Source organism: Terrapene carolina, unplaced genomic scaffold (assembly GCF_002925995.2).
Source record: "Terrapene carolina triunguis isolate 2854851 unplaced genomic scaffold, T_m_triunguis-2.0 Scaffold21, whole genome shotgun sequence".
In the NCBI taxonomy this organism is placed as follows: domain Eukaryota; kingdom Metazoa; phylum Chordata; order Testudines; family Emydidae; genus Terrapene; species Terrapene triunguis.
Window position 1 is genome coordinate 37,871,082 of NW_020664372.1, and position 15,251 is coordinate 37,886,332.

The following is a 15,251-nucleotide window of genomic DNA, read 5'->3' on the forward strand; positions in this document are numbered from 1 at the left end:
TACACAAAGTGGAACAGCTTCAGCAGGAGAGATTGAGAGAGCCCCACCCCAGACTAGCCAATAGCTTGGCAGTTAGGGCATTCCCCTAGGAAGGGGAGGCCTAGGTTCAAGTCCCTGTTTCAGAGCTGAGATTCAAATCTGGGTCTCTCACATCCCAGGTAAGTACCCTAAGCACTAGGGTATGGGGGGGCACCCTTTCTCCACCTTGATTTTGTGAATCTAGCCCTTCATTTCTTTTGCTTTTATTTAAAAAATGGTTAAAAATGCCCCAAAACATAAGAAACTTTTCATTTGACCCACATTAAATGTTTCAACTCTTTCAATTTACCACATTTCTGTTTGATCTGAACTTTTTTTTTTTAACTGCCAGTGAACCAAAAAGTCAGTTATTCACACAGCTGTATTGACAGAGCATATGAGTAAGTGTTTGCAGGACTGGGGCCTTAGAATCCTCATTAGTAAAATGGCAATAATCACTCTCTGTCTCAGAGTTAAATAATTAAACCTAAGTACTACTCCATTAATGAAAGACTGTATATTCCTCTTGGCTGTTCCTGGAGGAGTTGAGTGAGTTGTGCATGTGGGGACGGTTATGCTCCCAGAGATTGTAGTGAAGGTCGTCGTATTGCTGGTTGGGAAGATTCAGTTGTGTAGGAAGAATGTTCTCATCCCAGAGCATCTTTACAGACACAGGGAGCAGTGTGACTTCACTATTCATTCCTGTCCATGGCTTGTTCCTCTATTAAACCCAGCCTGGTCATGCCTCTGCCTATCATGTCCCATTGCCTAGTCCGTGGTCAGCGTCTAGGATGGATAACCTTGGTTGTGTCTGCATTATTTTCTTTGGCATCCTAACATCTGTTTGTTTTCTACCGTGTGCCCACCATCGTTATCTTTTCAACTGCAGCCAATCCTGGACCCTGACTTTATATCCCATCCTTCTTCTAACTTTTTTAAATTTGTCTTAAAATTGTTCTGATTTGATAAATAACTTTTCACTTGGTATCAAACATAATGTTTTTATCAATCCATAATTTCATCAGTTTCTGTACATCACTTGTAGCTAAAGTGCATCTCCTAGTAACATCATCCTAGATGGAACCTTTGGCACTGATCAAGCTTCCTAGGTACACATAAGATTTTAGTTGTTTTATGACTTCACTACTGCTTCATTCCAACACTATCTATTTTCCAAGATACAACCACTTCATCATCTAGGCATTTATTGTAAGTCCAAGCCTACTACACCAATTTTCCAAGGTAGAAAGAGTATCATCATTAATTCAAACATGTCTGCCAGTTGTATGAAGTCATCTCCATAAATTAAAGAGCTTAACTCTAGGCCACCCAATGTCATGCCCTCCAACTTATCTACCATTCTTAATGTCCAATTTAAAAACACAATGGAAAGCAATGGTGATTCTATGCCCCTTTATTTTACACCAAACTTTGACTTGAATCAATTGCTTAATTTTCCACCAATTCTTACAGCACTACAGAAGTCTCTGTACATGACTTTTATAATTGCAGTTATCCTATCTGGAAAGGATGGACTTTATTATTTCTATAATGCTTGTGTCCAAACTGAATCAAATGCCTTTGTGAAGTGGATGAAAACAGCAAACATCCTCATTCTCACTTTTCCCCCCATCAACTGTGGGAGCATGAATATCTGATTAATGCAACTTTGGCCTGGTCCGAAGCCACACTGTTCCTTTGCCTACTACTTCCTTTAAATCTAGCCTTAATCTGTTGACAATAACTTTCATCAAGATTTTTCCTGGTATTGATCATAATCTTATACTTCTATAAGTATTTGGATCGGCAGGATCTCCTTTCTTCAGGACCGATACAACTGTTGCCTTTAGCCAGTCATCCAGTACCCCGTTTTGTGCCCACACCTTCTTATATATTTTTCCTAATGCCTTGATAGTCCAACAGTCTTTGGCAGCTCAGCTGTTATATTGTCTGTTCTGGCAGCTTTTCCATTTTTAACTGCTTCACTGCTCTTTCTATTTCCCCTTGTTATGGTGGTCCAGTCTGCCTTGAAAGCTGCCCCATTCATCTAGTAGGTGTAGAATGCTTGCATGTGGATGAACTATAGCTTTCAGTACTTTGTCAAAAGGCTCTTTCCATACTTCCAGCACTGCTTTGGCATTTGTTATTTATTCACTGGTAGCGTTTCTTACTGCTTACATCATTGGCCTGATTGTGTTTCCATACAACTTAACCTTATTTAATATAGTTTTCATATATTGTTTTCTTGACACCTCCTCTAGTTGTTAAAAGCAACAGAGAGTCCTGTGGCACCTTTAAGACTAACAGATGATGCATGCATCCGACGAAGTGGGTATTCACCCACGAAAGCTTATGCTCCAATACATCTGTTAGTCTTAAAGGTGCCACAGGACTCTCTGTTGCTTTTTACAGATCCAGACTAACATGGCTACCCCTCTGATACTTGACACCCTCTAGTTGTTGAGTCTCGTCTTTCCAGAAATTTTGCTTTTCCAGTCTTTCTTTGTGATTTGTGCTGCAGTGTGTTGTGCCACTGTATGTTGAGATCTGGATTATTCTGGTGAACTAGAACTACATATTTTGTACTAAATTTGGACTATAAAACTGAGGAGTGTACAGTCATAAATTAGCTGGATCCAACAGAATACAGGTGCTAAAATAGGGGTAGAGGGACTTTTTGTCCCATGATGTGTTGGATGGGGGGCAGGTTATTCTGATGAACTAGTTAGGAGTAACACTTGTTCTCTCAGGTTTCAGAGTGGTAGTCGTGTTAGTCATATCAGCAAAAACAAGGAGAAGTCCTTGTAACACCTTAGAGACTAACAAATTTATTTGGGCATGTTCTCTCTTTTTTGATGGTTAATTTTCAGGGTTTGTGATCAAAATGATTCTAAGATACGGTACCGCATGAGGAATTATTGGTTAAATTGGAAAAGATGGGGATCGATATGAAAATCCAGAGGTGGATAAAGAACTGGTTAAAGGGGAGACTGCAGCGGGTCGTACTGAAAGGTGAACTGTCAGGTTGGAGGGAGGTGACCAGTGGAGTTCCTCAAGGTTCGGTCTTGGGTCCGATTTTATTTAATCTATTTATTACTGACCTTGGAACCGAATGTAGAAGTGGGCTGATAAAGTTTGCGGATGACACAAAGTTGGGAGGTATTGCCAATTCGGAGAAGGATCGGGATATCCTGCAGGGAGACTTGGATGACCTTGTAAACTGGAGTAATAGTAATAGGATGAAATTTAATAGTGAGAAGTGTAAGGTGATGCATTTAGGGATGACTAACAAGAATTTTAGTTATAAGCTGGGGACGCATCGGTTGGAAGTGACGGAGGAGGAGAAGGACCTCGGAGTCCTGGTTGATCGCAGGATGACTATGAGTCGGCAATGTGACGTGGCCGTGAAAAAAGCTAATGCGGTCTTGGGATGCATTAGGCGAGGTATTTCTAGTAGGGATAAGGAGGTGCTGCTTCCGTTATACAAGGCACTGGTGAGACCTCATTTGGAGTACTTTGTGCAGTTCTGGTCTCCTATGTTTAAAAAAGGATGAACTCAAACTGGAATGGGTACAGAGAAGGGCCACTAGGATGATCAGAGGAATGGAAAACCTGTCATATGAAAGGAGACTCGAGGAGCTCGGTTTGTTTACCCTAACCAAAAGGAGGCTGAGGGGGGATAAGATTGCTCTCTTTAAATATATCAGAGGGATAAATACCAGGGAGGGAGAGGAATTATTTCAGCTTAGTACTAATGTGGACACGAGAACGAATGGATATAAACTGGCCGTCAGGAAGTTTAGGCTTGAAATTAGACGACGGTTTCTAACCGTCAGAGGGGTGAAGTTCTGGAATAGCCTTCCGAGGGAAACGGTGGGGGCGAAAGACCTCTCTGGCTTTAAGATTAAGCTTGATAAGTTTATGGAGGGGATGGTTTGATGGGATAACGTGATTTTAGTCAATATGTCAATAATGTGCCATCGCTGGTAATTAGTATCAATGGTCAACGTGGGTCTGGCTGGAGAATCTTGCCCGCATGCTCGGGGTTCTGCTGATCGCCATATTTGGGGTCGGGAAGGAATTTTCCTCCAGGGTAGATTGGCAGAGGCCCTGGAGGTTTTTCGCCTTCCTCCGCAGCATGGGGCAGGGGTCGCTGGCTGGAGGATTCTCTGCGACTTGAAGTCTTTAAATCATGATTTGGGGACTTCAACAGCTGAGTCAAGGGAGAGTTATTCCAGGAGTGGGTGGGTCAGATTTTGTGGCCTGCATCATGTGGGAGGTCAGACTAGATGATCACAATGGTCCCTTCTGACCTTAAAGTCTATGAGTCTATGAGTCTATAAAATTGAGCAGGCTCTAATAGTATTCAGAGGCCAGGTCTACACTGCAAACTTTTGCTGACTAGTTGCACTAGTGCTGGTTTTTGGGGTACTTTTGCAAAAGGATCTGGGTTGTTTTTGGTGTAGTAGGAACAGCTAGATATGTTCTTAGTGAAATTTGGGGTTAAAAAAAGTCAACAAGATCAGTGTTTAGTGTTAAGTTATGTTAGTTAATGGTGTTGATGAGGTGTAGTCTCTGATTGATGTAGGTGAGACAATAGAAACATATAGGGTGGAGAGTTATGCCACCAAAATTGCGCTTTTGACGGTAATGCTTATTTTGCACCGAGGTGGTGTTGGAATAAACTATACAGCAGGGGTCGGAAGTGGTGTGCTGAGTCTTCATTTATTCACTCTAATTTAAGGTTTCCCGTGCCAGTAATAAATTTTAACATTTTTAGAAGGTCTCTTTCTATAAGTCTATAATATATAACTAAACGATTGTTGTATGTAAATTAAATAAGGTTTTTAAAATGTTTAAGAAGCTTCATTTAAAATTGAATTAAAATGCAGAGCCCCCCGGACCGGTGGCCAGGACCCAGGCAGTGTGAGTGCCACTGAAAATCAGCTCACGTGCCACCTTTGGCATGTGTGCCATAGGTTGCCTACCCCGCTCTACAGGTAAAAAGCAGTTTTGCTGATATAAACGGCATAGCTATGCCAGCAAAGTGCAACTAGTATAAACCAGGCCAGATACTGGAACTGTTGGGTCAGATACATGCTGTTAGCCCAGCATGTTTTGGAGTCTGGATATTTAAGGTGCATTCCAAATGGTAAAAGAGATGTCTTAACATTCGGGCTCTGTCTGGGGACCAAAATCAGGAGGATGGAGGAGGTTGCAACGCTGTAGTCGCAACGCTGTAGTTGTTTTGTTTTGCTGGAGTCGGACAGCAGCTAAAAGTGCTTCTCCATTTCAAGCGGGTGGGATGCAGCAGGTGCCAGACCCGAGTGTATTTGCAGGGCTGTTGCGGCCGGGCGCTGCAGGGTCTGGATTATTTGGGTGTAGTTTTTTTGTTCTCTCCTGGAGCAGTAAAATCACTGGGGCTGGGACAAGACAGGCTGGCTCCATGGGGCAGACCCAGGTCCTCGTGGCACTGTAAGGCGGGGATGCACCAGGGGCTCGGGGGGGCTCATGCCCCGGGAGCGGGGGCGCTGGAATTTGAGAGCCCGGGTCCAAAGCGGGCAGCGCCCGCCAGCTCTCCGGTGCCAGCGGCGCGCGGGCGCAGCGATCACGCGGCCCCGCTGTGCCCGCCCCGCGCAGGCGCGCTGAGACACGAGCAGCGCCTCCTCCCGCAGAACACACTTCTCACGCCCAGAGCGACGCCGGCCTGCGCATGCGCCCTGGCCGAGGCTGGGGCAGGAACTGGCTGGCGGCGGCGGCTGCTGCTGCGGGCGGAGTTCGCGCCGCGCGCCCCGCCGGGGATGGTGAGCACGGGCCCGCTGCTGCGCCTGCTGACCGCCATCGACCGCCGGAGGATGAAGCTGCTCATGGCGCTCGCGCTCGCCGCCTACGTGGCCTGTGAGTGGGGCGCGCTCCGCCGCTGCTGCAGCTGCGCTTCCCGTTGGGCCCCGGGCGGGAGGCTCCGCCGCGCAGCGCCCCTCTGCCCTCCCCAGCAGCGGCGGGCTGCGGTGCATGCGGCTGTGCCCGGCGCTGCAGCCCGGCTGGGTCCCGCCCAGCCGCTTGACTCTGCCCTGGAGCAGTTTTGGGGGGCGGGTAGGGGCCCTCCCTGGCCCATGTGCTGCCTTAGAGTGGCAGGGGAGGGGGTGCCGAGGGCAGCCCCGGGTCCCAGAAGCAGGTGTGCCCTTGGCAGGAGATCGCCAGGCGCGTTTGCCGGGTTACTCAGCGTTTGAAAAATTCAGTGCTTCCCCCGCCCCCCGTGTGTTGTTTTCTGAAGTTGAAGTTGCCCTGCCGTGGTGGGGAAAACCTCTCCCAGCACACAGCTGATGGTGCAGAACAGCAAACATATGGCTCAGCCGCTTAGTAGCTGTACTTGTAACTTACACAGAACAGTGTTTAAAAACAAATCAAACCCAACAAGAGAGAGCATTGGGGGGGCACCTCATCATGGCTGCTGGGGGGGGGGACAGTTGTACCAGAGTCCTGAGCTCTGGGCCACCCCTCCCCCCCCAAAAAAGCCTAACTCCTGCCTAAATAAAGAAAAGGAAGGGAATGAGGCCCCAGCGAACATGATGTACCTGCGTGCAACATTTCTTCTGATGGGCCTGACCCTAATGATAGTGTTCAAACTGCCTTGTCCATGATATCTGGGTTCACTTACTGATCTTAGCCTTTATAACATAACTGTTGAATATCAAGGGGTAGCCGTGTTAGTCTGTATCTACAAAAACAACAAGGAGTGTGGTGGCACCTTAAAGACTAAGATTTATTTGGGCATAAGCTTTCGTGGGTAAAAACCTCACTTCTTCAGATGCATAGAGTGAAAGTTACAGATGCAGGCATTATATCCTGACACATGGAGAGCAGGGAGTTACTTCGCAAGTGGAGAACCAGTGCTGACAGGGCCAATTCAATCAGGGTGGATGTAGTCCACTCCCAATAATAGATAAGGAGGTGTCAATTCCAGGAGAGGAAAAGCTGCTTCTGTAATGAGCCAGCCACTCCCAGTCCCTATTCAAGCCCAGATTAATGGTGTTAAATTTGCAAATGAATTTTAGTTCTGCTGTTTCTCTTTGAAATCTGTTTCTGAAGTTTTTTTGTTCAATGATAGTGACTTTTAAATCTGTAACAGAATGACCAGGGAGATTGAAGTGTTCACTTACTGGCTTTTGTATGTTACCATTCCTGATGTCCGATTTATGTCCATTTATTCTTTTGTGGAAGGACTATCCGGTTTGGCCAATGTACATGGCAGAGGGGCATTGCTGGCACATGATGGCATATATAACATTAGTAGATGTGCAGCTGAATGAGCCCTTGATGGTGTGGCTGATGTGGTTGGGTCCTCTGATGGTGTTGCCAGAGTAGATATGGGGACAGAGTAGGCAACGAGGTTTGCTACAGGGATTGGTTCCTGGGTTGGTGTTTCTGTGGTGTGGTGTGTAGTTGCTGGTGAGTATTTGCTTCAGGTTGGGGGGTTGTCTGTAAGCGAGGACTGGCCTGCCTCCCAAGGTCTGTGAGAGTGAGGGATCATTTTCCAGGATAGGTTGTAGATCGTGGATAATGCGCTGGAGAGGTTTTAGCTGGGGGCTGTATGCGATGGCCAGTGGTGTTCTGTTATTGTCCTTGTTGGGCCTGTCCTGTAGTAGGTGATTTCTGGGTACCTGTCTTGCTCTGTCAATGTGTTTCCTCACTTCCCCAGGTGGGTATTGTAGTTTTAAGAATGCTTGATAACTGTTGAATATTTATCTTATACTTTTTCTTCTCAGTTATTTTTGTGTTGAGCTGCTTGTATTACTCAGTGATGTACAAAATCCAGTGTAAGACCGAATGTGTTCATGGTCTAGAAGTGGTGTGGGTCAGGGGTTCTCAACCTTTTTCTTTCTGAGGCCTCCCCAACATGCTGTACAAACTCCATGGGCCACCTGTGCCACAACAATCGTTTTTCTGCATATAAAAGCCAGGGCCAGTGTTAGGCGCTAGCAAGCAGGGCAGTTGCCCAGTGCCCTGCGAAGCTAAGTTGCTCAGGCTTCGGCTTCAGCTCCAAGTTGCAGGGCTCAGAGTCCCGGGCTTCAGCTCCATGGGGTGGGGCTTTGGTTTTCGGCCCCCTGGGCCCCAGCAAGTCTAATGCTGGCCCTGCTTGGCAGATCCCATGATACCTGATTGTGGCCCCCCATGAGGCCCCAGACCTTGGTTGAGAACCTTTGGTGTGGGGTATAACTAAGAAGTTCTCCAGGAGGACAGGGGCCATTTCTCTTCTCGTTTCTGTATATCACCTAATATCTTTTGAGTGCAAGTAGATAGTGCTCTAATATTGTGTGTTGTGCAGTACTGAGCATGTTGGATTCTAAGATCCTGGATGGAAGCATAAAAATAGATGGGAGAATATTAAGATAATTATTGAAAAGAACCCAGGTGGCTCATTGGACCTGAATTAAGTTGTAAAGCCCCAGAATTACATGGCCCCTCCCAAGTCGTCTCCTCCTGGCTGCCCAGTTCAGTCTATTCATTAGTTTTCTGTGGGCAATTTGTGTGTATTTAAATTCAATTTATTTTATGCTAGCCCACATTTTTTATTTTCAGTGTGGTGCAGATCTTCCTGTTGACAAGTAGCTTCACTATAGAAGTTGGCTGGGATGATGCTGGAGACTTTGGCATTTGGGTTGGGGACAATTGGAGCTTTAGATACCCACCAGAGAGACATGTGACCGAGTTTAGTTTTGGGTGTGCAGGAGGTAGTTTTAGGCTTTTATTTATTTATTAGATGGGTTGGGATGTATGCATTTCTTTTTTCCTACTCCGGCAGAGGTGATTATATATCTTGGGAGAAAAGATGTTTGACTTCCATGTTCCCCACCCCCATCAACTGTTGGTAGCATCTAGCTGCCCCAATGCATCTCAGTAGCTGCAGCTACACTAATGATGCGCACTGTTTCAACTAAAATGGGGCCATTAAAATAATTCAGTTGCCAACAATAACTATCATTAGGCGCCATAGGACAGTTCACATCTCACTAAGTTATTTCAGGTTGCGTGCAGACTCGGGCAGGCATCAGTAGGTTGCTTTATATCCATTAACAATTTGAAGGTTTTCTTCATAGTCATAAGAACTAGAGACTTTATTAAAATGAAAACATAATGTCTAGAGCACTGTTAAATAGGCAGTGTAAAAAATAAACCAGAATTGGGTGGCAATTTATGTGGCCACATAATTATATTGTCTAGGGGCTCCTGGCTCTGGGTAAAATATTGGCTGGGTTGTTTTTTAGCCAATGGTTCATGTCTACCTTCTAGTGCAGGGATAGGCAATCTATGGGCACACGAGCTAATTTTCAGTGGCACTCACACTGCCCGGGTCCTGGCCACCGGTCTGGGGGGCTCTGCATTTTAATTTAATTTTAAACGAAGCTTCTTAAACATTTTAAAAACCTTATTTACTTTACATACAACAATAGTTTAGTTATATATTATAGAATATAGACTTATAGAAAGAGACCTTCTAAAAATGTTAAAATGTATTACTGGCACGCGAAACCTTAAATTAGAGTGAATAAATGAACACTTGGCACGCCACTTCTGAAAGGTTGCCGACCCCTGGTATAGCTACACATGTGCTACATGCTGCCGGTGGGTATTGTAGATATAGCCCAGGGGAAGGGGCTGGTGTCTTAGTTGATTATAAAAGATATTGTGCTTTTGCTTATAAAGCTCTTTAAGAAGTAGATTCCTTTGTGAAGAGTTGGCAAACTGGATGTAGGGCCTACTGAATCCAACTGAAAGTCTCCTTACATCTCCAGTACCAAACTGTGCGACTTTTAGGCGTTCCCTTTTTTAAGGACCAGATCCTACAATTGCTCTTCTCACTGCAATCCAAGTGATTGCTCAGAGAGTATCGTGTAGAGATTGGTTGCAGAATCAAGCCATTAGTCACTCGTTATAGAACTTAGTGATTTCCTAGGAACGTGAGATGTCCTTACCTTCCCCTTAAATTCACCCCAAAGACATTGTAGTCCTCATTTTCATTAAACTTGTTTCAACTGACTTAAAGGAACACTGTCCACTTGAAATAGCTTGTAATTCATGTTTTGTAAAAACAACGTCCAAGAGGAATGTTCCACAATAATATTTAAAAAAAAAAAAACAAAAAAACCCCACCCCCTGAAAACAGTTAATTTAAACTCCCCTGCAAGTCTGAAACCCAAACTTTGCAGGGCTAAGAACATGAAAGTGAAAATAAACAAAAATGAAATGACATAATTTTCATTGTCCAAGACAAGAAAAATCCAAACAGTAAACAGACTATAAATAACAAATAAAATAGATTTTAAAAATCACTTTTTAATAATAGAGTGGCACTAATAACATACATAAATATATTTGATTACACCATGGAGGCCAAGAATTTAAAAATGGCTACCTAAAAGCAGGCTCTTAAATCCATGCTTAGGCAGGTAATTAAAGCTGTGAGCCTGCAAAGACTTACGAAGCTGCTCAACTTCACTCGTGTATAATCTTATTGATGTATGTGAAACTCTTCAGGATTGGCATTTTATCTAGGTTTATAAGTGTGAACTTGGAGTTTAATTTTTGAAAATCTTGGCTAGGATTTTAAAATTGACTATGCCCTTTAAATCTGTAGAGCCCTGCATGGATACAAATTTATATCTGTGTATATAAATCGGTATCCGCGGAACCACAGGGCTCTCCCAGGAACTGCAGAATGTGGGGCTACCGCTCCTAAGAGCCAGCTCCCTACGCCGGCAGCTCCTCTGGCATGGCTGTACTGCCCACAGTCCTGTCCCTGTCCCTGCCCCCGTCCCTTCCATGTAGCTGTCTGCGTCTCTTCTCTGGGGGCGTGCACAACGCTTGAACACAAGAGCACAACCAGAGACAACTGCTGCTGGTGAGCCTGGTGCTCACTCTAGTGAGCAGGATTGGGGGTAGTACAGCCCCAGTGGAGGAGCTGCCGGTGTGGGGTGCTGGCTCCTGGGAGCGGCAGTCTGGCACAGCGGTTCCGCAGATACTGACTTATATCTGCATCCTCAGATATAAATTTGTATCCGCGCAGGGCTCTATAAATCTGCATTATTTGCTTTAATCTCAGTTTTTTCTTAGATCACCTAGAGATGTCTTGATATGATAAGGTGATCAAATGTTCTTTATTTTCTTTAAGATGCAAGAATTCCACTTCCAGTATACTGTACTTCAATAATTTTTTGATCATTCACAAACCGTATAATTCTAAGAATGCATATTAGTGGTCTCTCTCCATTTCACCTCAAAAATGTTAGTAATATTCCGTAGTGAGGTCTAGTATTACTATGACTTCATTACTTTTTGCAAAATATATCACAGTACATTTACTACTATAAAAAGTAAATATGCCAAAATAATGTGCAAAGTACATTTTTGGAGGGTATTTTGATTTTTTCCTAGTAGTGTTTGTTTACTTAATTGTTAAATTGCAAAATTGGGTGAGTTGCTGTGATCTCCAAATATGTGTTAGTGAGACTCTAATGTATATTCCAACACAGCAAGTAATATAACCTATAACTAAAACCCTTTTTTTTTTCAGTTTAAATCGATTTTTTACCGAACCTCCCCCAGGTTTTACAAAAAGTATTATTAGTTTTTTTTCTGATTTTCACCCTACTTTTTATCATTTAAATATATATTAAAAAAAACCTTATTCTATTAGGAAAATACAATACATTGCATGAGATATATGTATTACCGTAATACAGTAGTCTATGTATATGCAAAGCTGCCTGTTGAAGTAAGGCTATGTATTAGTCTAGAACAGGGGTCGGCAACATTCGGCACGCGGCTCGCCAGGGTAAGCATCCTGGCGGGCCGGGCCAGTTTTATTTACCTGCTGACGCGGCAGGTTCGGTTCGCCGTCCTGGGCCAATGGGGGCGGCGAGAAGCGGCGCGGGCGAGCGATGTGCTGGTTTTAAAAATGAAGACTACAGTGCTGCCTGGGAAAGAAGTAGCTGTACTTAACTTTGTAGTGTAGACACAGCCTAAGTTGTCTTAAGTTATGTTGATGTACAGCCACCGCTATGATTAAATCACTGTTGCACGTCCATACTCTGCTCCTTGTGTCGGTGGAACGCATCTACAGTGGTAGCTCTTGCATTGACACAGCAGTGCACTGTGGGTAGCTATCCCACTGTGCAACTGACCCCAGGGTGTTTTGGGAAGGATTTGCAATGCCTTATGGGGGCAGGTTCAGTGTCATATGATGCCGGTTTCTCAAGCCCATCATTCCATGGGCATCCTACTGGGGTTCCAGCCGCTTTTCAACATCACTGGTAACCTGTGAGCCAGCCATCTGCGTCAGACAGCATGGATCCTGCACTGCTCTTCAGTATTGTGCTGTGCGTTATGAACACAAGGCTATAAGAGGAGCTCAATGGGAGTGCTATTTACCACTACCCTGACCCCAAACCACTCCTTGTAGAAGTGGCAGGTCTGCGGCACTGCACCAGAGGTGACTGTTTGCCTCCCCAGCCTTCTGCTATGCCTGCCACAGCTCTTTGAGTATTACACAGCACTGCTGCATGTCCCTATCATACCCATTCCCTTCCGTGCCCTGAGCAAGTTCCTGAAGCTGGAGCAGAGATGTTCCTGCAAAGCCTGCTTTCCCCACAGACCCAGGAGATCCAGCACCTCCCGTGTACTCCAGGCGGGAGTGTGTTTGCTGTGTGGAGCTGGCATACTCAGCTGGGAGCTCTCCACACCAAGCAAACAGGAAGAGCAAGTTCACCCGTGTACCTGGCTGGAGGGCAGTGGAGTTCAAAACAGTGACCGGAGCAGTCACAGTGGGCATTGTGGGATACCTCCTGGAGGTCACTTAAGTCAATGTAAGCAACACAGTGTTTAAACTGAGGCCTTGTCTACGCTACAGGGGAAATTTGATCTAAGCTACTCAATTTGAGTTACGTGAATAGCGTAACTCAAATCGACGTAGCTTAGATCTACTTACCACAGGGTCCACGCTACGTGATGTCAAATGGGAGAGCAATCTGCAGTCGATTTATCGAATCTTCACTAGACCCGCTAAATCGACTGCCGATGCATCGATCACCGCTCGTCTAAATGTAGACAAGCCCTGACACTGTTTTGCTCTGTCGCCCTTAGCGCTACGCCTCTCATTAAGGTGGTTTGATTTTGTCGGCGTAGCCGGAGAATTAAAGCAGCAGGAGGAGCATTGCAGTGTGTACGTCAACCTAACTAGGGAGGTGTAAGCTTCCTTATGTCAACAAAACTGTGACCTTAGTCTGATGTCTTAGCTGCTAGACATGGAGTGCTGCATCTTCCTCTTCACCCCCACAGAATATGGAGTAGCCTTTGTGATCCCAGAGTACAGGCAGCCTACAGAGATGTGCTGGACTAATAGGTGCAAGAGGCTTATTTTGTGTGGATTAGACCCTTTAGTTCTATTCTGTTTGATTTCTGTAGCTTTTACCCACACCACTGGAGTGTTGTGAGGATTAATATCTATACAGTACTTTGTAAATGTAAAAGCTAAGCATTGGTTTTATCCCATCTTAAGGCCAAGAATTTGCACTCTCCCTGTTTCATTTTAAAAACTGTTAACTCTTGAAGACCAAACTTTAACATTTTAAGTGGCCTTAACAATACCTTTATTGTAAAACTATGTTATCTCAACGTAGACACCAACAAGAAAATGTGCTGGCCTTACTTGCCTTGCATATATTTCTGCTCTGACCTGGAAAAAAAATCAAAATACTAGGTTTGAACGTGGGGGGAACCTCTAGCTAGCTCTTGTTGGTAGAAACTACACAGAAGCACAACACAATAAGGACATGTCTACACTTATGTCGGCAAAACTTTTGTTGCTGAGGGATGTGAAGCCCTCCTCCCCTCCCCGAGCAACATAAATTTGGCCAGCATAAGCTTTTGTGTGCACAGTGCTATGTCAGCAGGAGTCGCTCTCCCACCGACATAGCTACCGCCATTCATTGAGCTAGTTTTGTGATATAGTGTGGCTACGCGAGTGCTCTTACAGCTATGCTGCTGTAAGCTTGTAAGTGTAGACGTGGCCTAAGTTTCTGCATACAGTATCATCTAGAGAAATACATCTGTAGTTTTAATACTGGTGATGGAGACTACATTATGGGCCAAGAGCCTCAGCTGGTATACATCAACGTAGATCCGCTGAGCAGCAGAGAGTACACTGATTTACACCAACAGAAGGCCCTTTATATTATTTTTACCAGAAACTCATGTAGAGACAAATTAACTAAAATATTAGACTTTCATTGAATAATCTGTTTTCCGAGCTATTGAAACATACTGTTTAATATATGCATTTTGAATGTAACTGGAACACTTAATTCATATTTAACAATATTACCACGTCACTTTTATATTGTGCTTTTCATCCAAAGATCTCAAAGTGCTTTACAAAGGAAGTGTCATCATCAAAGTGCTCGTATTTGACTTATTTTACCAAGTATCACCACTAATACTCATTTGTATTGAACAATATTTCAGACAAAGGATGACAATACAATTTTTCAGGTCCACATTTCAGGCATTTCACGTTTTTCAGGTTGACAAATGTTGAAGGAACATAGCCACCCTAAATAACACTCCCTTTTTAACATTTTTTTTTTTACCTACAATTGTTGCCGGGCAACCCCTAAAATTACTATTAAGGGAATAGAAGGGGAAAAAACCTTTGTCTACTTTTTTTTCAGTTAGTTTACTTTGTGTGTTTGGAATGTGTAAGTTCAGTGTTTACCTGGATATAGTCAGTCACTCCCCGTTTGTGTGATTCTTTCTCCTGTTGCTGCTGTGTGAATTACATCACTTATAACATATTAGAAAACTGTGATTGTTAAACCACAAAAATTGAAAGGCTGACTTAGAGGCAAGTGAAGTATCAGAAATTGCTTTTAGTGACTTCTGAAGTTGCCTAGATTGCAAGATGTCAGTATCAGTTTACCATAGTTCAGTATGTAATTGTTTACATGGTGTTTCAATTATCCTGTGACTACTTTTAAGCATGTGTATGTCTGTGCTGCAGTTAAAAACCCACGGCTGGCCTGTACCCAGGGCCGGCTCCAGGCACCAGCCCACCAAGCTGGTGCTTGGGGCGGCACCTGGAGGGGGGCGGCGCGGCGCTCCGGCCCCCGGGGAGAGCGGGGCCACGGCCGGGCTGGCTGCCCTCCCCCCCGGCCGCTGGGGGGAGAGCGGGCTCGCCG

At 44.6% G+C, this 15,251-nt stretch overlaps 1 protein-coding gene across 1 annotated transcript in view; it reads left to right on the plus strand.

Moving 5' to 3' along the window:
- Positions 1 to 5,747: 5,747 nt before the first annotated feature.
- Positions 5,748 to 15,251, plus strand: part of UXS1 (UDP-glucuronate decarboxylase 1) — a 100,651-nt gene continuing 91,147 nt past the window's right edge. The window contains exon 1 of the mRNA XM_024215287.3: positions 5,748 to 5,916. Coding sequence (XP_024071055.1) covers positions 5,820 to 5,916 — 97 coding nt within the window. The 5' untranslated portion in view covers positions 5,748 to 5,819. The remainder of the gene's footprint in view (positions 5,917 to 15,251) is intronic.